At 38.7% G+C, this 27,502-nt stretch overlaps 2 protein-coding genes across 2 annotated transcripts; both read right to left on the bottom strand.

Moving 5' to 3' along the window:
- Nucleotides 1-1,039: 1,039 nt before the first annotated feature.
- On the bottom strand, nt 1,040-9,981 carry LOC143854702 (uncharacterized). The gene is made up of 7 exons (XM_077364796.1): nt 9,689-9,981; nt 6,626-6,863; nt 6,269-6,459; nt 4,331-4,566; nt 2,178-2,421; nt 1,954-2,061; nt 1,040-1,297 (listed from the first exon to the last, which is right to left on the bottom strand). Exons 1-7 carry the CDS (start codon nt 9,908-9,910, stop codon nt 1,175-1,177), a joined length of 1,362 nt encoding a protein of 453 aa, XP_077220911.1. The 5' UTR covers nt 9,911-9,981; the 3' UTR covers nt 1,040-1,174.
- A 4,384-nt stretch (nt 9,982-14,365) lies between these two features.
- Nucleotides 14,366-25,886, bottom strand: LOC143854701 (uncharacterized). Its single transcript, XM_077364795.1, has 7 exons — nt 25,611-25,886; nt 22,326-22,563; nt 21,969-22,159; nt 17,148-17,383; nt 15,020-15,263; nt 14,797-14,904; nt 14,366-14,631 (listed from the first exon to the last, which is right to left on the bottom strand). The coding sequence occupies exons 1-7, from the start codon at nt 25,830-25,832 to the stop codon at nt 14,509-14,511; spliced, it is 1,362 nt and encodes a 453-aa protein (XP_077220910.1). The 5' UTR covers nt 25,833-25,886; the 3' UTR covers nt 14,366-14,508.
- Nucleotides 25,887-27,502: the final 1,616 nt, after the last annotated feature.

Here is a 27,502-nt window from a genome sequence, read left to right as displayed (position 1 = left end):
TAATATCCCGTTTAGTGGGATAAAATAACCCTTTTCTCAACTCTTCCCTTCTCATCTACTCTCCTCCTTACGGGCGTAAAATAACCCCCTACACCCCAAGAGAACATGCCCACTCTTATTGTGCCGAAACTAATAGGACATTTGCAAATTATTATTGGAAAAGAAACTGTGCTGCAAAAGGAAAATAAACTGTGCTGGAAAAGGAATCCTGCGGCTGTTCAGTTGTGCAAGAAACTCATGGAAAAGGTTTCCTGCGCCTGTTCACTTGCCATGTAAACTGTGCCGGGAAAGCTAAATAGAAAAGTCACATGGAACCAAAGTACCATAATAAGACATAGTTAGAGGCCTACAAAATGAATAACATAGTAACAAACACGACAATAAAACCTAACTGGAAGAGGAACTGGTCCCAACAAAACTTGTTGAGGCTTGGAAAACCCACAAAAACTAGATCTGAAACCCCAAGAAAAAGAAAAAAATGAGAGAGAGAGAGAGAGAGAGAGAGAGAGAGAGAGAGATGCGGACCTTGCCGCGGCTTTTCCTTCCCCGGAATCTTCAGTTACCACCGGAGAAGACGAGAAAGGGAAGGGTTTCGAAGGAGAGTATCGAGGGAGGGAAAAAAACTTCTTGCGTGTGCTTTTTTCCCACGCGTGAGGGAAGAAAGCAAGTCACGTGAAATGGGTCGGATTTGGAATCTCGTACCGGCAAGAAAACAACATTTTCCACGTCAATTTTTGGATTTTACACGTATATAATTCCGGTGCTTTCTTTTCTTTTCTCAATTCGGGAAATCAAGTGAACGGACCCTTAGAAAGGCTATGGCTTCTCTTGGGGCTCGAAAATTTCGTTCATATATATATATATATATATATATATATATATATATATATATATATATATATATATATATAAGCTTTTCCCCAATTTGTACAATGCCCATTCTCAGTGGAAGGTCAAGACTGCAGGATTAGATCAATTTCTAGAGCACGGGCAATCCAAGGTGGAGCTAAACGAAGAAGGGCCAATCACACAATAGGGCTGAAGCATACAATACGAAGAGCAATGCATCATATTACGGTGCACTATACCCTTATTGGGCAATTCCTACACTCGAATAAATACTATGTTCTGTCAATGGATGAAAGTACTTATGGTGCAATTAACCTAATACAATTTACATTGAACCCCCAGGGTTTTTTGTGATCGGTAAATTCCCATCGTAGGTGCATTTTAGCACGTCCGGTTTCCTCACCAGGCGCGGCCCCACCGGCAATTTCTTAGGTTTAGGACGAATATCCTGCATGTACACAAATATTCATTACATAAATAAAACATGAAAAAATGTTGTTAAAATAAATTTATTTTGCATCTTTATGATGAGAAAATATCCCATAAAATAAATTTGATCGATCTCGTGCAATATATTCTTTTCATATATAAGAAAATATACTACCAAAAGACCCGCGATGCTCGCTGATATGTTTTGGTAGGGTGGGGCCCACCATTTTTCCTCATGTTTTGATGGGTTAAGTCCCATGATCTCCGCCCAAGCCCATGTATATGGTGGAGCCCAAAAGTTTACAATATTTTGATGGGGTGGGGCCATATTTTTACAACCAGGCATAAGAATGCTAGTACATATAGAAATGAGACTCCCACCCTTGATTCAAAACTTATCATTCATTATCATGGGGTATTTTGATTTTTTTACAAGGTAATAATTTTCAAATTGTCAAAAAAAAAATAAAAATCCTACCATTATTGGTCAAAAATTGATTGCATGACCTTGGTTTGCAAATTGACTCGTGATCACTCTATTTGCAAATTTTCAAACTAGAACACTCTTTTTGCAAATAGAGCAAAATAGAGGACTTCTTTTGCAAAAACCCCATAAAATAAAGAGAGGGGTGCTATTTTGAAAACAAAGAGGATATCAATCCATAATGTAACTACCTGGTCGAAGATGGCAGTTGGAATAGCAAGAGTTGCACAAGCATTCGGGGAATCAACAATGCCAGAAATCCTTCCATCGCAAGGGCAGCAAGATAACAGAAGATACATCTGTTACCACAACCATCATATATCATCTTCAATATAAAGACCAAAAATGAAAACAAACCATAATCATTTCTAGAGTTTTCTTGTTTTTGAGATTGATTAAGGAAGAAATGGAAGACCTGCTCTTTGGAGTATCCGAATTTGGAGAGGTAATCAATGGCGTTGAGGACTGCGCGTTTGTACGCGACACTCGCGTCCAGATAGTGCTGCTTACCACTCTCGTCGACACTGATGCCTTCGAAAACCAACCATTCGGAAAATCTAGGCTCGACCGGGCCTATCTCGAAGATCGGACTCACGTGAAGAGGTGTTGGACCCATTGGGCTCAGGTATTCCTTCATTCCTCCACGTATGATTTCACACCTGAAAAAAGAAAGAGATTTTTTTAACTGGAGGATTAGTTTTTAACCTTTGTCCGTATAAATAATTTGAAATTTTAGCAAAAACCCACATCTAAATAGGTGTTATTCTTCGTAATAACCAAAGCATTCAAGACATGAGCTGAAGAGAAGCTGTTATCTTTTGGATAACTTTGTCAGAGAACTACTAGAAATACCCAAGTTAGTATTATTGGTATATAGAAGATGACTTGTGGCATGGAGATCATAATATTTCAATGAAGTGGAGTTTGGATATTGTTGTTGCTGCTGCTGTTGATGTTGTTGTTAGGGTTTTCTTTTTCCCGAAAGGGAAGAGGAGTCATAGCATAAAAACTCCCTTGCGTCATTGTGGACTCCCCCGAGTCAACCTACTTTAACAATAACCTTTGGCCGCGTTCATATTCGAGTACGCATTTTTCCCTACAAAGTCAATCGAAACTCGTTTGACTTTCTAGAGTTATGGCCGTGTCAACGGAGTGCTGAGCTGCACCACTGTAAGTACTTGACCGTGTCGTGCTGAGTCCACTAGGATTTGTTTTGGCCAAGTTTTGACCTGCTTCTGCATTTTGAAACACTGAATGGATATTAGGGGAGGTAGAGAATTTTTATGGAAATTTCAGGTGGTATGTTAGGTAAACCCTTTTCCTTTTCTGATGGTGTTTTAGTATTTTAGCATGTTTAACTGGAACGGTTAGAAAGTATGCTACAGGAGAATTTTGACTGGTGTCATATGATTAATTTGGTTTTAATCAGAACTTTCGTTTGCTTGGGGAATTAATGACTGTGTTGGTTGAGGATATTCTTGTGAACCATGTGGTTGTTGGTTTAGTTGGAGGAAGATTAACAAATGTTATGAGTTAAATGACTAAGACAAATCAACAAACAGAAACTTTAAGTTAAATCAAGCTGGATACATTCATATTAACATTGTACAAATGTTGCTGAGCATTAATGACTAATTCAAACACTAGGAGCGGTCTGAACCCTTTTTTTGAAGAGGCCACTCTTAGAAGCATGAAACAAAACCAACTTAAAGAGTTCGGAGCACAGCTGCGAGTTAACATTTGAGGTTGAGTAGAGGTTTTGAGTTTTGACATCCAAACCTCCTCCATGATCCTTGGAATTATTAACGGCGAGTTGAAAGGGGTAACTAGCTAGTTGACTATTGTGATGGTCTAATAGAAAGGATCTCTATCTTACTTCAATTGTGTTAGTTGATTAGGCCGTTCTACTCGGTCTTGAGCAGAAATGTATTTTTTTGTGTCAATGTAGATCTTGTAAGCTAATATGCGGGCTTGGTCTCAACCCACTTGAACAGATTTGGGTGATTATTGAGTTGACTCGGTTAAGTTGCAAATAGAGGGTAGCACAAGGAATTTGCAAAGTACTTTTAGTAAGGTTGAAGGAATGTTACTTTCTTGCAAGTTATGATGAGGCCTTTATGAGTAAGAGCATTACATTCTCAAGAAAATATGTAGTTTTTACTTTTTACAGACACGAATTCGTGTTATGGTTATGTCTTTCTGGTGATGATTGGCAGTAATTGGGTTCTATTTACATGTGATGGGTGCGCTTTGAGTTAAACATAAATACATGTATGCATAAAATTTGGGTTTACCTTTGATTAGAATGGACAATGATTGATGAATGTGCTAAACTTATCAAATTTCTTTTGCTACCGTAAACCATGAGAATAACTAAGATAAAACGACAAATGGAATGGGGTATGTGCTATGTAGAGAGATGAACTTAGATGCTTCCCTCTTCATTTAGGGCTATTGCAGAAATATGTCAGAAACATTAAAGAGTTCTTTATTAGACAAATTGACTGCCACACTTCACTCCATTAGGACAAATTAAGAACATTATCAAGATATATGTAGGATACATACTTGAGCTCTAAGAATCCGCTCATCTCAATAGCACCACAAAAGGAGACTTCACCGTCACCCTGAGAGAAGTGCATGTCGCCCGTACTAAAATTTGCTCCATCTACAAATACCGGAAGGTATATTTTTGAACCTCTACTGAGATTCTTGATGTCACAGTTCCCTCCATTTTCTCTACCTGGGATCGTCCTTGCAGCTTCATTTGCGATCTTTTCCCATTCAGATGTGCCCTCTGGAATCTACAGATTAGGATTAAGGATTGGTCAATAATTCTGGGTTTGTTCGTGTTGTGCAAAGAGAAAATGATGCTAGATGCATATTGTATAATTTGTATTAAATATAGAGGAAGGATCAAACTAGTACATTTACAAGTGGATGTGATGTGAACAGTATTATATATTTATAACTATAGCAGTGGAGTGTTATAGTTTTCATTTTATTTTTAGGAGAAGAAAGTTAAAAATTGTTACACAAAATGGAAAAAATATGCATAGAAACATTGGTATGTTTTACATGACTAACCTGACAGTGATATTCTATGTCCTTGGCAATTACAAACCGTGTCCAATGTTCTAGATATCCAGCATGGGGAACCCTGGGCCAGCTGGAGTTTATTATTATTATTTTTTTGGCCCAAGTTGTTGCTGGGGTCTCAAGAGATGAAAATGGGACCACGTCGTGGGATTTCTCGAGTCCTATTGGCATCACGGACTCTAACAAGGTGGGGGTTAGATCAGTGCTGCAGGGGCTAAGGTTGCTAGAATGTAGCCTCATGGACCAGGTAATAGTGGAGGACGACACTCTTAACATCATCAGGTGGCTTAGGGGGAGCCACTCCGTTCCTTGGAGATTTACTTGTTGGTTCGATGAGACAGAGTGAAGGACTCAGTTATCTCATTTCATCACATCAAAAGAGCGGAAATAGGGAAGCAGATATAATGGCTAGGGAACGGGTTCACAAGGATAGGCTAGTAACCTTTTTATTATCTTCCTCCTTGAGTTGTGCATGTGCTTTCCATATTACTCTGTATTGTCTCTATCATGTACAGACCACCTCAGTTGCGGGTCCTCCCGTTGCTTATTAATAGATACAATCCCTTACGATTAAAAAAAAATGTATGTATCCATATCCCTATATGGGTATCATAGTGAAGCAGTATTGAACTTTGTACAAATTATAAACCAACTTTTGTACCAGCATGTTACTAGTTCCATATTTTTTCCTCTATGTTAGCATCCCATTGAAATATCTTGTCCTAATATGCATACCCATGCATTCATTAACATTTAGGCACCTCATAACCTCAGATTCCAGTCTGCGCAAATGTCTGAGTGTTTTATAAATATTTGTATTGAAGACAAAAGTTTGGTCATTGCTTTTTTTCTTTAATAGCAATGAAACTTTGGCCATAACTTGCGCAATGAAATTAATGCCCCAACTGTGGCTATCAGTTTTGTAAAGACAATTTTTATGAGCCCCTAATTTTAATCTTGTCATGCAGTTACCATTCAAAAAAAAATAATCTTGTCATTCAGTTGCTTCCAATAAGGAGCTGTTCACATGTGACATGATGCTGGGTCCAAGGGGACCTTGGATAAGAATCATGCCATTAACTGGTAAAGTACTTCTTTAACCACTGTGCCGTAAGTGTAGCTGCAATTTTATCTGTAGAATGTCGATATATCTTGGTTATGTAAAGTGTTATGAAGCAGATAGATTTGAAAATGAAAATATTGTCTGAGCTAGACTGGAAATGCTAAGAACATGCGCTTTTTTTTTTAATGGTACGGCATAAGAACATGCTACATTAGTAAATATGTAAAAATTTCCTTGCAAATGAAAGAGAAAGCATTCGCATTTGATATAATAAATCTATGCATGAAGAATTGGTAATTATGTTGGTATGACAGCAAGAACATGCCTGGTATTCAGTGTCATACCATTCCAAGAAAGCAACCTTTGGTTGTCGGTAAGTTTGCCAGTGGCCGTGAGTGCAGAACTTCACATAACTTTAAAGATCCGAGGCCATTTTCTACTAGTTCTTTTTCTCTTTCATACCATATATTTAAAAGTTCCATTGATGGCGCAGTTCCTATTACTCCGGGGTGAGTTAAACCTGGAAATCGGACACCTGCTGAGCAAATATGATTAGTACATGATATGAACCATACTGTATGTAGATGACATCTGTTCTATCTGTTTGGTTAAATTGTGGAATCAGTTAGGAGTTGACCTGTTAAAGTCGGAAGCTTTTCCACTATAGTTATCTAGAAACAGAATAAATATGATAAACTGACCTGGTATATGAGGGGAGTAAGCATATATTCCTTCAAAATACCAAATAGCCTTGGTTGCACAGGGGAAGTGGTCAGTCAGAAATCCGCCACCATATTCTCTGTCAAATGTTCCTGTATAACCCCATTCATCTCCAGGAAGTGGGCCCAAGTTGCAGATTTCAACTGCAAGAAGATCTCCAGGCTTGGCTGGAACCCCATCTATATCTACAACTCTACAAGGCCCACTGAGATAATGCGGCTGAAAATAGTTGAACAAGCTATGGTCACTTAGATTTCATTGCAGAAAAAAGTAATTTGAACAGAGGGAAGGCTTCTCATCTAAACTGTATATTCTCTATTAAATAGACACATTCAGCTTATGGTAATTAGCTATAAGGCGAAGTATAGAATTTCTTGTACGCATTATATGTTCTTCATAATGAATTTCATTAGATCATGAGTGATGAAATTCAAACCCTGGAAAACATGAACGGGTTCTGTGAAGATGCATGAATAGGGACACTGATTCAATTGCTGGGTCTTCTAAAAGTAAGTGAACTCTTGTTAAAAGGGGGCAGATATGGTGATGAGTCATAGATGTTCAAGTAGCCAAACAAGGTGGCGAACTCTGTAAGTAATCTTTTGTAAATGAAAACGGCGGCATGATTAGTGTTGTTTTCACCAAATTTCATGCAAAAGCCCTCTTAATATCTACTAGTGTTTGTTCTTTGACCAACCTCGTCTTAGTATTGACTCTTTCAAACATTGAGAGATGTTAATGAAAACTTCAACTGTTATCCAGGTAAAACAGGAATGAAAATGAAATGCATCCATATTCTACAGAATATGTGCAGCTCAGTACTTTATTTCTTGTCTCATTACTGCCTTATCACTCAATACTTTATAACCCATCATTTTGATAATAATGTGCTTACAGAATTTACCAGATGTGGAATGTAATTTTCAGCCCTCAAAGATTTGGCATCATGAAAATGAGAAAAACAATCTTCTGTTAATCTATTAAATGATTACTGAAATTGAAAATTCAATGTATAGTTATGACAGGTAAACTATTTTTCATCTGTTCTCTTTGCCAGGTAAACTTTGCAAGACCCCTACAAAATTTCCAGCCCATGTTTATAATATTTGCACCAATATGACCACCAATATATTAATTAGGTGGAAGAGCTCAAATGTTAATTCGCAAAGTATCAGATGGTTATGGTATAAAAAAGAGAGTCTGAAGATGTTTGTTAGGAGGAAAACAACCCACCTTTCTCCAAATGGTATGCTCTAGTAGCCCTTTCAGGTTCATTAGTTTAGTTTAGACAGAATATGTTTCAGTCTCATAAGGCCACTTCCAGATGTCCCAACAATCTACTAGTGGACATCAATGAGGTCCGTTTTGATTTCCTTTAATATTCTGCCATAGTTCCTTTTGGACATCATCTGCTATAGATTAGCTATGTCTATTTTTGCAGGTTGTAGTAATGACTGATATGATTCATGTTGACTTATAGACTTTCTAAGTTGAACCTAAATCCATACAAGATAGAAACCTGATACTATTCATGGCCCCCTATGTTACATGGATTCTTCCAAACAGGCAATGTACTCGTGTTGGACACGTTTCAGATTCTAATGCTTTAGAATTCTCATCAACACTTCTAGATCTCCTTCATCTATTTTTTTTTTAAAATACTATTGTAACAAATTTGCAATTATCATGTTTTGAGTTTTATCTATTTTAATAGTAATTTTTTTATGAAAATAAAATATTGTATTTACTTAAATTACTAAAATTCCCAATATATTACATGTTATCAGGTAAAATAAATAAAATTAGAATTGATTAAAATATATTGGTGAATCTACCAATACTTTTTTTCGGAAGTTAGCCGAATCTGACAACCAATACATGTGTCGGATTCCGACACGTGTACCTGCCCAATACCTGTGTCGGACTCTGACACTTGTACCGTACTCATGGGACATAGATGTGTAGGGAATTTGACCGGGTAGAACTCATGCCTAAAAGCTAGCTGTTAGAGGGAGGGTGCCGATGCCCTTGTAACCCATCGCCATCCCTTTCACTTATCCGATGTGGGGCTATTCGCATTTGTGTGGAACCCCAACAATCTCACCCTCCAAGCAAAATGGGAACCACGAGATACTATACTGGGGATTCCGAGATCTCCCCCGAGGGACATTTCCCCACCCTCGGAGGCAAACCACGGTTACCACGCCCTGACCTCTGATACCATTTGCCAGCGGTTGCGGAGGGGTAGCTTCTGTTCCCATGACTCCTTCTTTAGGTCTACTGGTATTACCAGTCTTGGAGTGGGAGGAGCCATGACTAACCCAAATGAAGGCTAGGGAGACTATGTATTACATTTCAAAGTCAGACTGAATGGCTAGATTCCCTGAGAAAGAAGACAGAGAGAACTACAACTAGTAGAGGACAAATGGGGGTGCCATATTTCTTAGGGAGATGATATTTTCACCCCTCTGCAGTACGCATTCGCCTCCTTTTAACGTGATTTGACGTCAAAAAGCGTTAAAGTTGTCCACTGTTCAAGTTATAAGGGGGCGAATGCGTACTTCAGAGGGGTGAAAATATCATCTCCCATTTCTTATCAAAAGAGTGGTCAGGAGCCTTCAATAATGCTTGTCTATTTTTATCAATCTTTTTTGGCCACTACTCCAAAGTCCAAACGGCTTTGTTTGTAGCATTTCTTACCACTAAATCCCTTATCTGTAAAATATTATAAACAGCTGTTTTGGAAGCATTATTTACTAAATAAATCCGGATATGCAAAGCAATATCCGGCGGCCGGCCGGAGTGTCACCCGGGCAAATATGGTGCTTGAGAAGGGTCTTCCAGGCAAAAGTACTGTTTAAAGAGACTCGTAGAAAGCATGTAATAGAAGTACATCATAAACTTGTATTCAAAAATATGGAAAATTTTTGAGGTCATATCAAAAGCAAATCAAAGAAGTCCAAAATAAATTTGTATTAAAAAAGATGAATTTAAATGTGTGCTATATATGAAAAGGAAGTAAGAAAGATAAGGGGTGGCGTTACAATGGAAAGATCAAAGAATTTGATGTCTTTGGCGGAGTCATTTAGTCCGACGCCGCCCCCACTGCAATCCACCATCTCAATTCTAAAAACTTCTCCTGTTTTAACCTCCGCAACTGGCGGTATGTTGGGGTGCCATCGGTTGTGGAGGGGAAGTTTCTGCTTGCGTGGGGATTTCTTCAAGTCGATAGGGATCACTAATCTTGGACTCAGAGGAGGAGCCATGTTTAATCTCACTCACTCAACTCTACGTGTATATATAGAAGAAATGGAGGAGTGAATTGTCTTCATTCCCTTTTCTATATCCTTTGGTCCGTTTGGTTGCCACTCAAATAGTCAAAAAGTGTTTTCTTGGGAAAGGAAAGTGAAAAGACATTATACCTCACTTTTTGAGAAGCTGTTGTTGTTGGACCAAATAATTGCCTTTTGAATTTCCTCCCAAATTAACATAAAGGAAAAGTAAACAAATTTTTACTATTTCTTCTTTGTTTTTACTTGGAAAATGATATATTTTACTTTTTTCTATTTCTATGTAAGGATCCGTTTGGATGTACATTATAGAGGTAGAAAGAAATTCTCATTTCTTTACTTTCCTTTACATTTAGAAATGATAGAGTGGACTGTCATGTGAATGGTAAATGGCAACCAAACAGTATTAGAAAAAAGGAAAATATGTGTCCTTTTACTTTCCTTGCATCATAATAATGTGAAATGCAATTATTGCAACTCTGAAAATCAGTCCTTAAGGTTCCCTCATATTATTATTCTTATGAGGACTTGTTTATCTCTGGTCCCAAACTTGCTGCTGAGTCTTACCTAGTTGGGTCTTACAAATAGACTGTAGAAAATGCTTAATTGACACTGTCTGTTAGGCTCCTTCCTAAAAGAAATTTATTGGGCCCTACCCTTGATCAGATCCATTTCTTAATGGGTTGATCTTAGGTCCTTGATCTATCAAGCATCATATAGGGTTAGGGTTCTCCCACGAAAAGCTAAGTGCATGTTTTTAACTATTGCCCTTTCTGAGTCTCGGAGCTGCGGAACCAAATTCTCCAGAGCGGCTCCAAAAAATTGGAAAATTTTACTTCTCAAAAGTTTGGAATTGGATCTGCCATCGTCGTTCCTAATTGAAGCAGGAAAAAGGGAAGAATTTGATTTTTGAAATGTTAAAGAACACAACCTACTTTGTGGGATGCCCATTTGGCCACACTAGACCTGGCAAATGGGTGGGCCGGGTAAAAAATGACCCGGAATTTTACAAGTCACTACTTGGTGGACCCAGACCCCAGCCGCACGGGCCGGGTTGACCCGCATGTCACCCCTTTTTTTTTTTTTTTAAAGAATTTTGTTTTTTTTAAAATAAAAAAAAAACTCTTTTGTTTTTTTCTCCCTCTTTAATAGCTTTGACTCTGTTTTTCTAGATACCCACACATTGTGTGGGTAATTGCTACCATTATTGCCTCGGGATAAGCAATCAGCAGCAATGACAAGAAAAAGGTAATTTCTTTTCTTTATTGGCATGAAATGACAGGAAGAAAAAGCAACACCAAGCATCACCTTTGTTGCAGTTCTTTGCTGACGAAAATGCCCTCACAGATTCCACATATTTTTCACATCCTCTCCCCCAAAAAGAATTCCGCTTTTTAACGGACATCCTCTACGCAAAAAATATTCTCTTTTTAATGGGCACCAGCGGGTCCACCTGGCCTGGACTAGTTTGGATGGGTCGGGTAGACTCGCGGGTCAAATTAAAACGGATCACTCCTTTGGGACCCGGACTCGGACCCGGACCCAGAAATTACCGGTGGGCCAGGTCGACCCACGGGTCCAGGTCACTTCTTGCCGGGTCTAGATGACACCAAGGCCATGTGGCTCGCTTCATGATGTTCTACAAGATCAATGATTGTGGTTTCACATAAATCCCCCGTGGGACCCAAATTTTTTTTACCATTGATCATATTACTAACTTTACTCTTAGAAAAAAGTGGCAAGAGGCAAAGAAGAACATATGTTAATCTAATGGATGTAGTCTTATGCATACGGTGGGAAGCATCGGAACGGCTTATACATGGCCAATAATAATGTTGGATATGGCCCCAAATGGTTGTTATTTGAAGGATGATTGAAAAAAAAATTTAATCTCCACATGGAGACATTAGGACATGTTTGGAAACCATGCAAAAAGTTTCATGGAATATTTATTTACCTAGATAAAAGAGGGGAGAGCATGGGATGAGGTTGGAAAACACAGAACAAAAATCCTATTTTAAATAGGAATTTTAATTTTCTCTGTTTACCAAGCCCATCACATGCTATCCTCACTCGGGCCCTCTCAAATCTCTTTCTCACCTGTCCTCTCTAGCAGTGCAACTTGGGTCAGGCACAACTTGAACCTGTGGTTCAATCCGATATCAGCTAGGGTTGGGTTAGCATTTCCTCAGGTTGGGTTGGAAAAGCCAACCTGATTTAATTTCGGATTGAGTTAGAGTTGTGCCCTTGGGCAACCTGATCTGAACCCAACGTCCGTCCTCTAATTTTATCATGACTTTAAAAATCTTAGGGTTATGTTTTTTTCATTTTTTTTATTTTGCCATATGCTAATCTGATGGTGTCGGAATCTGAGTCTATGATCGCACGGTGTGTAGAGGGCCTCTGTCAAGTATCTGCAATCACAGATAAACGGGGTCATGGTGGTCCGGGGTGGGTCCCAGACGACCACTTCGACACCCAAGCTAGATTTCGGCTCAATCGTATAAATAAACGGCATGATTAATGAAATGGATGGATAGGTTACCAGAATCGAACATGGACTTTTTCTGTTGTTTGGGTGGTCAAACTAGACATAGGGCTCGAGGGGGGGAGGGAACGGGCGTCCAACAACTTTTTCCTCACTCTCCCCTAGTAAAGACAGCCTTAATAGGCAATTAAGGCTTGCCTTTAATGGTGCCTCTTTGTTGTCTTTAATGGCGTCTTTTTGTCTGGTTGGGTCCTTTTCTTTTTTCATGATCTTGCCTCCCCCTCTTGGGAAGCCTTGTAACGTATTTATCATTTTCCTTTGCATGCAATTCCCCTTTATTATATGCCTCGTGGACTCTTTTAATCATTTTGGAGAAAATGCCTTCTTTTCTTAGATTGGGCTGCACTCTGATCGTTGTAGGAAATTAGCAGCGTGCATGGCTGGCTAATCTTGTGTGTAACCTTTCTCATAATCGTGATGATGAGTGATTATGGCTGAGATTTTGATGATAAGGAAATGACACGTGGCGAGATCCTACGGTCATGCCGTATTTAACACCCATCATAACCTGAACATAGCCGACTCAACCCAACCTGATTTGAAAAAAAAAAAAAAACGGTTAAGCCGGTTGGGTTAGGGTTAAGAGATTTAGAGTTGGGTTAGGGTTGAGCATCCTCGACCCGAGGCTCGGGTTAAGCCGTGCTAGGGTTGAGGGAATGCTATCTCGGGCAACTTGACCCAACTCGAACTGCCCCGATACTTCTCTCACCCTTGGTAAACAAATATTACATCGTATTTTTTTAGAGTAGGTCTTTAGATTCGCATAATATTGATTGAAAAAGCCATGGGAGTTGTTGGAAAGTTGCTATATATATGCCCCGGTACCTCTCGGGCGCCAATCTGTTGCTGCTCAGATCCGACCTAGTGCTCGGATGGGTCCCTCGGTCTAGTTGCAGTGGATGGGTGGTCGGCTCTTCGGGATGTCTTGCGCTAAGAGAACATAGTCATGAATGCCCAGAGTCGGAGGTCGGGGGAAACCCTTCGACACTCAAGTCAGACGAGGCAGCAAATTGGAGATGAACTGGAAAGGGACTGCTCGGAATCCAAGAGAAGGGTGGTCGGCCTCACATACCTGCATTGTGTCATTACCTCTAAACCAGAGTGGGGTTTTCCTTTTACAAGTGGAGATCTCGGGACTTGCGGATTGGTAATGGAAGCTGGTATGGGTGTAAGTATGGGTCTCATACTGTCATCCTAGAATTATGGGTCAGTGATGTGATGTTGGACAATGTCCGGGATACCGGGAATTGCGAGCCGTATCTCTATACGTCGGGATTTTAAGGCGCTAGCTAGCTGAGGACTTGGATTTCCACCAACGACCCAGATTGGCAATGCAACTGGGCAGCTTCTAACTGGAAGTTTTTCTGGGGCCCGCACTACATTTCAGCAAGCCCAATTTTTATCCAACAAATATCACTGAGTTTAAGTACTAATATCCCGTTTGGTGGGATAAAATAACCCTTTTCTCAACTCTTCCCTTCTCATCTACTCTACTGTACTCCCCAAGAGAACATGCCCACTCTGAATGTGCCGTAACTAATAGGACATTTGCAAATTATTATTGGAAATGATATTAGCACTTCAATGTTTTGATATCTACGCTCTTCTTGCTTGTCTTTTAGTGTTTAGTGGGCTTGTGAGAGCGTTTTTGGGAACTGTAATAACTGTTGACAGCCTTTTAAATACTAAAAGACAAGCTAAGAGAGGGTGATATCAAAACATTTGGGGTTCAAAATTTATGTTCATAGATATATAAGCTTTTCCCCAATTTGTACATTGCCCATTCTCATTGGAAGGTCAAGATTGCAGGATTAGATCAATTTCTGGAGCACGGGCAATCCAAGGTGGAGCTAAACGAGGAAGGGCCAATCACACAATAGGGCTGAAGCATACAATACGAAGAGCAATGCATCATATTACGGTGCACTATACCCTTATTGGGCAATTCCTACACTCGAATAAATACTATGTTCTGTCAATGGATGAAAGTACTTATGTACAAATGGTGCAATTAACCTAATACAATTTACATTGAACCCCCAGGGTTTTTTGTGATGGGTAAATTCCCATCGTAGGTGCATTTTAGCACGTCCGGTTTCCTCACCAGGCGCGGCCCCACCGGCAATTTCCTAGGTTTAGGACGAATATCCTGCATGTACACAAATATTCATTACATACATAAAACATGAAAAAATGTTGTTAAAAAAAAATTATGATGAGAAAATATTCATTACATGCAAATTTTCAAACTAGAAGACTTCTTTTGCAAAAACCCCATAAAAACAAAGAGGATATCAACCCATAATGTAACTACCTGGTCGAAGATGGCAGTTGGAATAGCAAGAGTTGCACAAGCATTCGGAGAATCAACAATGCCAGAAATCCTTCCATCGCAAGGGCAGCAAGATAACAGAAGATACATCTGTTACCACAACCATCATATATCATCTTCAATATAAAGACCAAAATGAAAACAAACCATAATCATTTCTAGAGTTTTCTTGTTTTTGAGATTGATTAAGGAAGAAATGGAAGACCTGCTCTTTGGAGTATCCGAATTTGGAGAGGTAATCAATGGCGTTGAGGACTGCGCGTTTGTACGCGACACTCGCGTCCAGATAGTGCTGCTTACCGCTCTCGTCGACGCTGATGCCTTCGAAAACCAACCATTCGGAGAATCTAGGCTCGACCGGGCCTATCTCGAAGATCGGACTCACGTGCAGAGGTGTTGGACCCATTGGGCTCAGGTATTCCTTCATTCCTCCACGTATGATTTCACACCTGAAAAAAGAAAGAGATTTTTTTAACTGGAGGATTAGTTTTTAATCTTTTTCCATATAAATAATTTGTAATTTTAGCAAAAACCCACATCTAAATAGGTGTTATTCTTCGTAATAACCAAAGCATTCAAGACATGAGCTGAAGAGAAGCTGTTATCTTTTGGATAACTTTGTCGGAGAACTACTAGAAATACCCAAGTTAGTATTATTGGTATATAGAAGATGACTTGTGGCATGGAGATCATAGTATTTCAATGAAGTGGAGTTTGGATATTGTTGTTGCTGCTGTTGTTGATGTTGTTGTTAGGGTTTTCTTTTTCCCGAAAGGGAAGAGGAGTCATAGCATAAAAACTCCCTTGCGTCATTGTGGACTCCCCCGAGTCAACCTACTTTAACAGTAACCTTTGGCCGCGTTCATATACGCATTTTTCCCTACAAAGTCAATCGAAACTCGTTTGACTTTCTAGAGTTATGGCCGTGTCAACCGAGTGCTGAGCTGCACCACCGTAAGTACTTGACCGTGTCGTGCCGAGTCCACTAGGATTTGTTTTGGACATGTTTTGACCCGCTTCTGCATTTTGAAACACTGAATGGATATTAGGGGAGGTAGAGAATTTTTATGGAAATTTCAGGTGAGTATATTGGGTAAACCCTTTTCCTTTTCTGATGGTGTTTTAGTATTTTAGCATGTTTAACTGGAATGGTTAGAAAGTATGCTACAGGAGAATTTTGACTGGTGTCATATGCTTAATTTGGTTTTAATCGGAACTTTCGTTTGCTTGGGGAATTAATGACTGTGTTGGTTGAGGATATTCTTGTGAACCATGTGGTTGTTGGTTTAGTTGGAGGAAGATTAACAAATGTTATGAGTTAAATGACTAAGACAAATCAACAAGAAGAAACTTTAAGTTAAAATCAAGCTGGATACATTCTTATTAACATTGTACAAATGTTGCTGAGCATTAATGACTAATTCAAACACTAGGAGCGGTCTGAACCCTTTTTTTGAAGAGGCCACTCTCAGAAGCATTAAACAAAACCAACTTAAATAGTTCGGAGCACAGCTGCCAGTTAACATTTGCGGTTGAGTAGAGGTTTTGAGTTTTGACATCCAAACCTCCATGATCCCTAGAATTATTAGCGGCGAGTTGAAAGGGGTAACTAGCTAGTTGACTAGTGTGATGGTCTAATAGAAAGGATCTCTATCTTACTTCAATTGTGTTAGTTGATTAGGCCGTTCTACTCGGTCTTGAGCAGAAATGTATTTTTTTGTGTAAATTTAGATCTTGTAAGCTAATATGCGGGCTTGGTCTCAACCCACTTGAACAGATTTGGGTGATTATTGAGTTGACTCGGTTAAGTTGCAAATAGAGGGTAGCACAGAGTGTAAGGAATTTGTCAGTACTTTCTAGTAAGGTTGAAGGAATGTTACTTTCCTGCAAGTTATGATGAGGCCTTTATGAGTATCAGCATTACATTCTCAAGAAAATATGTAGTTTTTACTTTTTACAGACACGAATTCGTGTTATGGTTATGTCTTTCTGGTGATGATTGGCAGTAATTGGGTTCTATTTACATGATGGGTGTGCTTTGAGTTAAACATAAATACATGTATGTAGAATGGACAATGACTGATGAATGTGCTAAAACTTATCAAATTTCTTTTGCTAACAATAAACCATGACAATAACTAAGATAAAACGACTAATGGAATGGGGTATGGGCTATGTAGAGAGATGAACTTAGATGCTTCCTTCTTCATTTAGGGCTATCGCAGAAATATGTCAGAAACATTAAAGAGTTCTTTATTAGACAAATTTACTGGCACACTTCACTCCATTAGGACAAATTAAGAACATTATCAAGATATATGTAGGATACGTACTTGAGCTCTAAGAATCCACTCATCTCAATAGCACCACAAAAGGAGACTTCACCGTCACCCTGAGAGAAGTGCATGTCGCCCGTACTAAAATTTGCTCCGTCTACAAATACCGGAAGGTATATTTTTGAACCTCTACTGAGATTCTTGATGTCACAGTTCCCTCCATTTTCTCTACCTGGGATCGTCCTTGCAGCTTCATTTGCGATCTTTTCCCATTCAGATGTGCCCTCTGGAATCTACAGATTTGGATTAAGGATTGGTCAATAATTCTGGGTTCGTTCATGTAGTGCAAAGAGAAAATGATGCTAGATGCATCTTGTATAATTTGTATTAAATATAGAGGAAGGATCCAACTAGTACATTTACAAGTGGATGTGATGTGAACAGTATTATATATTTATATAGCAGTGGAGTGTTATAGTTTTCATTTTATTTTTAGGAGAAGAAAGCTAAAAATTGTTACACAAAATGAAAAAAATATGCATGAAACATGATGGATAATTGAGAGACATTATACATGTCTTGAGGATATTTTACTATTATATATATACATAGAAACATTGGTATGTTTTACATGATATTCTATATCCTTGGCAATTAGAAACCGTGTCCAATGTTCTAGATATCCAGCATGGGGAATCCTGGGCCAGCTGGAGTTTATTATTATTATTATTTTGGCCCAATTTGTTGCTTGTTAAATTTTAAAGTATATTTTTTGGATAGCTTTATTTTATTTTTATTTTGAGTGTTGTAGTGAGGGCAAATATGTACTTTTGTGTCCATGGGCATGTTGGTCTTTTTGCCTAGCTTGGACATATGTGAGCCACACATGTTTGCTCCATCTTTTCCCACTAGCTACCTATTTCAAATTCAAACCTTTACTTGGAACTCCAAACCCACTACTTCCCTAAGCATTTAAGACACCACTTTCACATACCTACTACCACTTACCTATAAGCTATCTTCTCTTTACTTTCCTTGACCAAGCCTAATTCTCATTACTTCACTTTTGGTAGAGATTCTCCACAACCTAGACCTCAATTGAAGCTCCATTGAAGCTCTCTTGTGTGCAAGCTTTCCTCTTGAAGCTTTCTTCTTTTTATTGTTGTTTATCTTGTAGTGTTGTTCTTTCTATCATATATTGAAGGACATCTCTTTTGGGCATTGTTCTTCTTCTACTTGGTTGTTCATCTTGGCTAGTGTAAACTTTGGTTTCACTATTTGAGAAGAGGATTTTTCGGTGTTGTGAAATTCGTGTTTCTCTATATGGTATCAGTGTAGTGCATCACATCTTAGAAGATCAAAAAGAAAGATTGTTAAGCCGGCACGCTATCAGGATGAAAACATGGTGAGTACTTATTCTTGTTTCCTTTCCGGTCCATTTGATGACAATGAGCCTTCTTGCTTTGATGAAGCAAAAGGGGTGAGAGAATGAAAAGATGCTATGAATGAGGAGATGAAGGCACTTGTGAAAAATGAGACTTGGGATCTTGTTCCTAAGCCTAAAGATGTGAATCGAGTTACATGTAAATGAGTGTACAAATTGAAGCGGAAACCGGATGGGAGTGTGGATAGATTCAAAGCAAGGTTGGTGGCTAGAGAGTTCTCTCAAAAGTATGGAGAGGATTATGAGGAGACCTTTAGTCCCGTTGTCAAGATGACTTCCGTTCGAGTTGTAATTTCATTGGCCGCTTGTCAAGGTTGGAAATTGTTTCAACTTGATGTGAAAAATGCATTTTTGTATGGTGAGATTGACAAAGACATTTACATGGAGCAACCGCCGGGTTATAACTCAAGTGATCATCTGACTCATGTTTGCAAGCTCAAGAAAGCTCTTTATGGGTTGAAGCAAGCTCCAAGGGCATGGTATGGTAAGATTGTCGAATACTTACAATTTTGTGGTTATTTTGCTTCTAACTCTGATTCTAGTTTATTTGTGAAGAAAGACAAAGGCTTGCTTGTCATTGTGCTTCTTTACGTCGACGACATGATAGTTACCGGCAATAATGATGTTGAGGTTGCAAAGCTACGGGATGAGCTATCTATTCGTTTTGAGATGAAGGACTTGGGAGAGCTAAGTCACTTTCTTGGCTTGGAGGTGGAGACCTTGAAGGATGATGTGCTAGTTTCTCAAAAAGGCTATGCAGAGAAATTAGTTGGAAGATTTGGGATGAGTCAAAGTAAAAGATCGTCTACTCCTCTTGATCCCAACATAAAGATAAGGCGAGGAGAAGGCAAGCTTCTTCCGGATTCGCGGCCATATCATGCTCTTGTGGGTAGTCTCATCTACTTGACTATCACAAGACCCGATATTTCATTTTCCGTTGGACTTGTTAATCGCTATATGCAAGCGCCACGGAAACCGCACTTGGAGGCGGCAAAGAGAATTTTGAAGTATGTGAATTCTACCCTTGACTTTGGGTTGCTTTACAAGAAAGGGGTTAATTTTGTGTTGAATGGATTTACCGATGCCGACTATGGAAGGGACTTGGATGATCAGAGATCTACTTCCGGTTATGTGTTTTTGTGTGGATCGGCGGGTGTTTCTTGGTGTAGTAAGAAACAAGACTCGGTGTCTCTTTCAACAATGGAAGCGGAATATAAGGCCGCCGCTCTTGCGTCTCAAGAATGTGTTTGGTTGCGGCGGTTGATTGAAGATGTCAATTTACCTATCCACAAGGCGACGACTATTCTTGGTGACAACCAAAGTGCGCTCAAACTTGCCACAAATCCTGTTTGTCATGCAAGAACAAAGCATATTGAGATCGAGCATCATTTCATTCGTGAAAAGGTGTTAGATGGTACAATTGGTGTAGCGGAAGTGAGAAGCAAAGAGAATATTGCCGACATATTTACTAAGTCACTTTCCAAAGGACCATTTGAGCTACTTCGGGACAAGCTTGGAGTAGTTTCCAAAAAATCACTTTAAGTGGGAGTGTTTAATTTTAAAGTATATTTTTTGGGTAGCTTTATTTTAGTTTTATTTTGAGTGTTGTAGTGAGGGCAAATATGTACTTTTGTGTCCATGGGCATGTTGGTTTTTTTGCCTAGCTTGCACATGTGTGAGCCACACATGTTTGCTCCATCTTTTCCCACTACCTTCCTATTTCAAATTCAAACCTTTACTTGGAACTCCAAACCCACTACTTCCCTAAGCATTTAAGACACCACTTTCCCATACCCACTACCACTTACCTAAGCTATCTTCTCTTTACTTTCCTTGACCAAGCCTAATTCTCATTACTTCACTTTTGGTAGAGATTCTCCACAACCTAGACCTCAATTGAAGCTCCATTGAAGCTCCCTTGTGTGCAAGCTTTCCTCTTGAAGCTTTCTTCTTTTTATTGTTGTTTATCTTGTAGTGTTGTTCTTTCTATCATATATTGAAGGACATCTCTTTTGGGCATTGTTATTCTTCTACTTGGTTGTTCATCTTGGGCTAGTGTAAACTTTGGTTTCACTATTTGAGAAGAGGATTTTCCGGTGTTGTGAAATTCGTCTTTCTCTATATTGCTGGGGTCTCAAGTGATGAAAACGGGACCACGTCGTGGGCTTTCTCGAGTCCTATTGGCATCACGGACTCTAACAAAGTGGGGGTTAGATCAGTGCTGCAGGGGCTAAGGTTGCTAGAATGTAGCCTCATGGATCAGGGAATAGTAGAGGACGACTCTCTTAACATCATCAGGTGGCTTAGGGGGAGCCACTCCGTTCCTTGGAGATTTACTTGTTGGTTTGATGAGACAGAGTGAAAGAGTGAAGGACTCAATTATTTCATTTCATCACATCAAAAGAGCGGCAAATAGGGGTTCACAAGGATAGGCTAGGAACCTTTTTATTATCTTCCTCCTTGAGTTGTGCATGTGCTTTCCATATTACTCTGTATTGTCTCTATCATGTACAGACCACCTCGGTCGCGGGTCCTCCCATTGCTTATTAATAGATACAATCTCTTACCATTCAAAAAAAAAATGCATGTATCCATATCCCTATATGGGTATCATAGTGAAGCAGTACTGAACTTTGTACAAATTATTTTTTTGAACTTTGTACAAATTATAAACCAACTTTTGTACCAGCATGTTACTAGTTCCATATTTTTTCCTCTATGTTAGCAACCCATTGAAATATCTTGTCCTAATATGGGTACCCATACATTCATTAACATTTAGGCAACTCATAACCTCAGATTCCAGTCTGCACAAATGTCTGAGTGTTTTATAAATATTTTTATTGAAGACAAAAGTTTGGTCATTGCTTTTTTTCTTTAATAGCAATGAAACTTTGGCCATAACTTGCGCAATGAAATCAACGCCCCAACTGTGGTTATCAGTTTTCTAAAGACAATTTTTATGAGCCCCTAATTTTAATCTTGTCATACAGTTACCATTCAAAAAAAAAAAAAAATCTTGTCATGCAGTTGCTTCCAATGAGGAGCTGTTCACATGTGACATGATGCTCGGTCCAAGGGGACCTTGGATACGAATCATGCCATTAACTGGTAAGTACTTCTTTAACCACTGTGCCGTAAGTGGAGCTGCAATTTTATCTGTAGAATGTCGATATATCTTGGTTATGTAAAGAGTTATGAAGCAGATAGATTTGAAAACGGAAATATTGTCTAAGCTAGACTGGAAATGCTAAGAACATGCACTTTTTTTTTTAATGGTACGGCATAAGAACATGCTACATTAGTTAAAATGTAAAAATTTCCTTGCAAATGAAAGAGAAAGCATTCACATTTGATATAATAAATCTATGCATGAAGAATTGGTAATTATGTTGGTATGACAGTAAGAACATGCCTGGTATTCAGTGTCATACCATTCCAAGAAAGCAACCTTTGGTCGTCGGTAAGTTTGCCAGTGGCCGTGAGTGCAGAACTTCACATAACTTTAAAGATCCGAGGCCATTTTCTACTAGTTCTTTTTCTCTTTCATACCATATATTTAAAAGTTCCATTGATGGCGCAGTTCCTATTACTCCGGGGTGATTTAAACCTGGAAATCGGACACCTGCTGAGCAAATATGATTAGTACATGATATGAACCATACTGTATGTAGATGACATCTGTTGTATCTGTTTGGTTATATTGTGGAAACAGTTGGGAATTGACCTGTTAAAGTTGGAGGCTTTTCCACTATAGTTATCTAGAAACAGAATAAATATGATAAACTGACCTGGTATATGAGGGGAGTAAGCATATATTCCTTCAAAATACCAAATAGCCTTGGTTGCACAGGGGAAGTGGTCAGTCAGAAATCCGCCACCGTGTTCTCTGTCAAATGTTGCTGTATAACCCCATTCATCTCCAGGAAGTGGGCCCAAGTTGCAGATTTCAACTGCAAGAAGATCTCCAGGCTTGGCTGGAACCCCATCTATATCTACAACTCTACAAGGCCCACTGAGATAATGCACCTGAAAATAGTTGAACAAGCTATGGTCACTTAGATTTCATTGCAGGAAAAAGTAATTTGAACAGAGGGAAGGCTTCTCATCTAAACTGTATGTTCTCTATTAAATAGACACATTCAGCTTATGGTAATTAGCTATAAGGAGAAGTATAGAATTTCTTGTATGCATTATACGTTCTTCATAATGAATTTCATTAGATCATGAGTGATGAAATTCAAACCCTGGAAAATGTGAACGGGTTCTGTAAAGATGCATGAATAGGGACACTGATTCAATTGCTGGGTCTTCTAAAAGTAAGGGAACTCTTGTTAAAAGGGGGCAGATATGGTGATGAGTCATAGATGTTCAAGTAGCCAAACAAGGTGGTGAACTCTGTAAGTAATCTTTTGTAAATGAAAACGGCGGCATGATTGGTTTGAGCAACATTTGTATAATTGATTCTCATGACAAAGCTGTCTAATGTAAAAGGAAATTGATACTTGTAATGTGACAAAAAGAGAGTACATTTGCACCAAATACACTATCAGAAATTCATAGAAGAGTTGTTTTCACCAAATTTCATGTAAAAGCCCTCTTAATATTTACTAGTGTTTGTTCTTTGACCAACCTCGTCTTAGTATTGACTCTTTCAAACATTGAGAGATGTTAATGAAAACTTCAACTGTTATCCTGGTAAAACAGGAATGAAAATGAAATGCATCCATATTCTACAGAAGATGTGCAGCTCGGTACTTTATTTCTTGTCTCATTACTGCCTTATCACTCAATACTATAATCCATCATTTTGATAATAATGTGCTTACAGAATTTACCAGATGTGGAATGTAATTTTCAGCCATCAAAGATTTGGCATGATGAAAATGAGGAAAAACAATCTTCTGTTAATCTATTACATGATTACTGAAATTGAAAATTCAATGTATAGTTATGACAGGTAAACTACTTTTTATCTGTTCTCTTTGCCAGGTAAACTTTACAAGACCCCTACAAAATTTCCAGCCCATGTTTATAATATTTGCAATGCACTTCTACATATCTAGACACTATAACTACACCACCCACACACCAATATGACCACCAATATATTAATTAGGTGGAAGAGCTCAAATGCTAATTCACAAAGTATCAGATGGTTATGGTATAAAAAAGAGAGTCTGAAGATGTTTGTTAGGAGGAAAACAACCCACCTTTCTCCAAATGGTATGCTCTAGTAGCCCTATCAGGTTCATTAGTTTAGTTTAGACAGAATCTGTTTCAGTCTCATAAGGCCACTTCCAGATGTCCCAACAATCTACTAGTGGACATCAATGAGGTCCGTTTCTGCCATAGTTCCTTTTGGACATCATCTGCTATAGATTAGCTATGTCTATTTTTGCAGGTTGTAGTAATGACTGATATGATTCATGTTGACTTATGGACTTTCTAAGTTGAACCTAAATCCATACAAGATAGAAACCTGATACTATTCATGGCCCACTATGTTACATGGATTCTTCCAAACAGGCAATGTACTCGTGTTGGACACGTTTCATATTCTAATACTTTAGAATTCTCATCAACACTTCTAGATCTCCTTCATCTATTTTTTTTTAAAATACTATTGTAACAAATTTACAATTATCATGTTTTGAGTTTTATCTATTTTAATAGTTTTTTATGAAAATAAAATATTGTATTTAATTAAATTACTAAAATTCCCAATATATTACATGTTTATCATGTAAAAGAAATAAAATTAGAATTGATTAAAATATATTGGTGAATCTACCTATCTTTTTTTCCAAAGTTAGCCGAATCTGACACCCAATACCTGTGTCCGATTCCGACACTTGTACCTGCCCAATACCTGTGTCGGACTCTGACACTTGTACCGTACACATGGGGCATAGATGTGTAGGGAATTTGACCGGGTAGAACTCACTCCTAAAAGCTAGCTGTTAGAGGGAGGGTGCCGATGCCCTTATAACCCATCCCCATCCATTTCACTTATCCGATGTGAGACTATTTGCATTTGCGTGGAACCCCAACAATCTCACCCTCCAAGCAAATATAGAGAAAGACGGATTTCACACCATCAGAAAATATCGCCTCCCATGGCCTTAATGATTCTAAAAGTATGAGTTTTGACAACTTTTTTCCCACCCATAAATCCCTAGACTGCAAAATATAAGTTTTTTATACCAAAATGCCCTTCAATAACACCAAAAGCATGAATTTTTGCAACAGTTTTTTTTTTTTTTTTTTTTAATTTCAATATGAAATTACAATCTTTTTAATAAGTTGAAGGAAAATAATTTGAGGAGGCCATCTGGGCCCGCTTGCAGGACGCGCAATCTAAGGCCATCCTGAGTTGGTTTCTCCCCTGCTAACCCCTTTTTCATCTTTTTAAGGGGCTGCTGTTAGATCAAATATCAAGGGAGGCACTCTTTTATAAGGGCATGCCTTACCGGGCACCATATAATTTCTCATAAAAATCCCTTGTTTGAGACAGTATAAAAAAAAAATGGAAAATAGTAGGAAAATAACAGAAATTATTTTATCCCAAAATATGTAAAAACTAAAAAACTCAAGAATACCCACATAATTCTTCATATTATCTTTTATTATTTTTCAAAATTAGTTTCAAGTACAAACAGTTGAACCCTACCTATAGCAGGTCAAGTTTAATGTTTATCTCCTCTGTAAATGTGGATGTGGCATCAGTGGTCCTAATTTTCTAATTGGTGGCCTGAATAGGATACTAAAAATCTAAAATACAAAGCTGCTGACGGCAAAGCAATATCCGGCGGCCGGCCGGAGTGTCACCCGGGCTAGTATGGTGCTTGAGGAGGGTCTTCCAGGCAAAAAGAAGGAGACTCGTAGAAAGCATGTAATAGAAGTACATCATAAACTTGTATTAAAAAATATGGAAAAATTTTGAGCTCAAATCAGAAGCAAATCAAAGAAGTTCAAAATAAAGAGGTCTCATACATCATAAATTTGTATTAAAAGAATATGAATTTATATGTGTGGTATGAAAAGGAAGTAAGAAAGATAAGGGGTGGCGTTACGAAGGAAGGATCAGAGAATTTGATGTCTTCAGCGGAGTCATTTAGTCCGATGCTGCCCCCATTGCAATCCACCATCTCAATTCTAAAAACTTCTCCTGTTTTAACCTCCGCAACTGGTGGTATGTTGGGGTGCCATCGGTTGTGGAGGGGAAGTTTCTGCTCGCGTGGGGATTTCTTCAAGTCGATGGGGATCACTAATCTTGGACTCAGAGGAGGAGCCATGTTTAATCTCACTAACTCAACTTTACTTGAGGAAATGGAGGAGTGAATTGTCTTCATTCCCTTTTCTATATCCTTTTTGGGTCCGTTTGGTTGCCGCTGAAATAGTCAAATAATGTTTTCTTGGGAAAGGAAAGTGAAATGACATTATATTTACTTTCTCAGTGTTCTTTTGGCTGCCATTCATGTATAGAGAAATTATATGAAGAGAGGGCTTACAAACATGTACTCATCATCCCATCCTTGATATTTGATCCAACAATACCTCAAATAATTGCCTTTTGAATTTCCTCCCAAATTAACATAAAATGGAAGGTAAACAAATTTTTACTATTTCTTCTTTGTTTTTACTTGGAAAATGACATATTATACTTTTTTCAATTTCTATGTAAGGATCCGTTTGGATGTACATTATAGAGGTAGAAAGAAATTCTCATTTCTTTACTTTCCTTTACATTTAGAAATTATAGAGTGGACTGTCATGTGAATGGTAAATGGCAACCAAACAGTATTAGAAAAAAGGAAAATATATGTCCTTTTACTTTCCTTGCATCATAATAATGTGAAATGCAATTATTGCAACTCTGAAAATCAGTCCTTAAGGTTCCCTCATATTATTATTCTTATGAGGAATTTATCTCTGATCCCAAACTTGCTGCTGAGTCTTACCTAGTTGGGTCTTACAAATAGACTGTAGAAAATGCTTAATTGACAGTGTCTGTTAGGCTCCTTCCTAAAAGAAATTTATTGGGCCCTACCCTTGATCAGATCCATTTCTTAATGGGTTGATCTTAGGTCCTTGATCTATCAAGCATCATATAGGGTTAGGGCTCTGCCAAGTAAAGCTAAGTGCATGTTTTTAACTATTGCCCTTTCCGATTCTCGGAGCTGCAGAACCAAATTCTCCAAAGCGGCTCCAAAAAATTGGAAATTTTTACTTCTCAAAAGTCTGGAATTGGATCTGCCATCGTCGTTCTTAATTGGAGCAGGAAAAAGGGAAGAATTTGATTTTTGAAATGTTAAAGAACACAACCTACTTTGTGGGATGCCCATTCGGCCACACTAGACCTAGCAAATGGGTGGGCCGGGCTGGGCCAGGTCACACGGGCCGGGTAAAAAATGACCCGGAATTTTACGAGTCACTACTTGGTGGACCTAGACCCCAGCCGCACGGGCAGGGTTGACCCGCAGGTCACCCGTTTTTTTTTTTTTTTTTAAGAATTTTGTTTTTAAAAAAAAAAAAAAAACTCTTTTGTTTTTTTCTCCCTCTTTAATAGCTTTTACTCTGTTTTTCTAGATACCCACACATGGGTAATTGCTACCATTATTGCCTCCGGATAAGCAATCAGCAGCAATGACAGGAAAAAGGTAATTTCTTTTCTTTATTGGCATGAAAAGACAGGAAGAAAAAGCAGCACCAAGCAGCACCTTGGTTGCAGTTCTTTGCTGACGAAGATGGCCTCACAGATTCCACATATTTTTCACATCCTCTCCCCCAAAAAGTATTCCGCTTTTTAACAGACATCCTCTGCGCAAAAAATATTCTCTTTTTAACGGGCATCTGCGGGCACCAGCGGGTCCACCTTGCCTAGACCAGTTTGGACGGGGCGGGTAGACTCGCGGTCAAATTAAAACGGATCACTCCTTTGGGACCCGGACCCGGACCCGGGCCC

This window comes from Tasmannia lanceolata, unplaced genomic scaffold (genome assembly GCF_043159265.1).
Source record: "Tasmannia lanceolata isolate RefF3 unplaced genomic scaffold, GAP_Taslan_0.1 ptg000020l, whole genome shotgun sequence".
Taxonomy (NCBI): domain Eukaryota; kingdom Viridiplantae; phylum Streptophyta; class Magnoliopsida; order Canellales; family Winteraceae; genus Tasmannia; species Tasmannia lanceolata.
The sequence above is the reverse complement of the archived record's forward strand: the minus strand, read 5'-3'. Positions and strand labels throughout refer to the sequence as shown.

Excerpts from the sequence above, each read along its gene's own strand:
- LOC143854702 (XM_077364796.1), bottom strand. The coding sequence starts at position 9,910 with ATGGCTCCTCCTCTGAGTCCAAGATTAGTGATCCCTATCGACTTGAAG. Across the intron at positions 6,864-9,688 it reads AATTCTTTGATCTTTCCATT|CCGCATTATCTCAGTGGGCC; the intron begins GTAACGCCACCC and ends AACTATTTTCAG. Across the intron at positions 2,422-4,330 it reads AGCGGATTCTTAGAGCTCAA|GTGTGAAATCATACGTGGAG; the intron begins GTATGTATCCTA and ends TTCTTTTTTCAG.
- LOC143854701 (XM_077364795.1), bottom strand. The coding sequence starts at position 25,832 with ATGGCTCCTCCTCTGAGTCCAAGATTAGTGATCCCCATCGACTTGAAG. Across the intron at positions 17,384-21,968 it reads AAGGTTGCTTTCTTGGAATG|ATTCCAGAGGGCACATCTGA; the intron begins GTATGACACTGA and ends CCAAATCTGTAG. Across the intron at positions 15,264-17,147 it reads AGTGGATTCTTAGAGCTCAA|GTGTGAAATCATACGTGGAG; the intron begins GTACGTATCCTA and ends TTCTTTTTTCAG.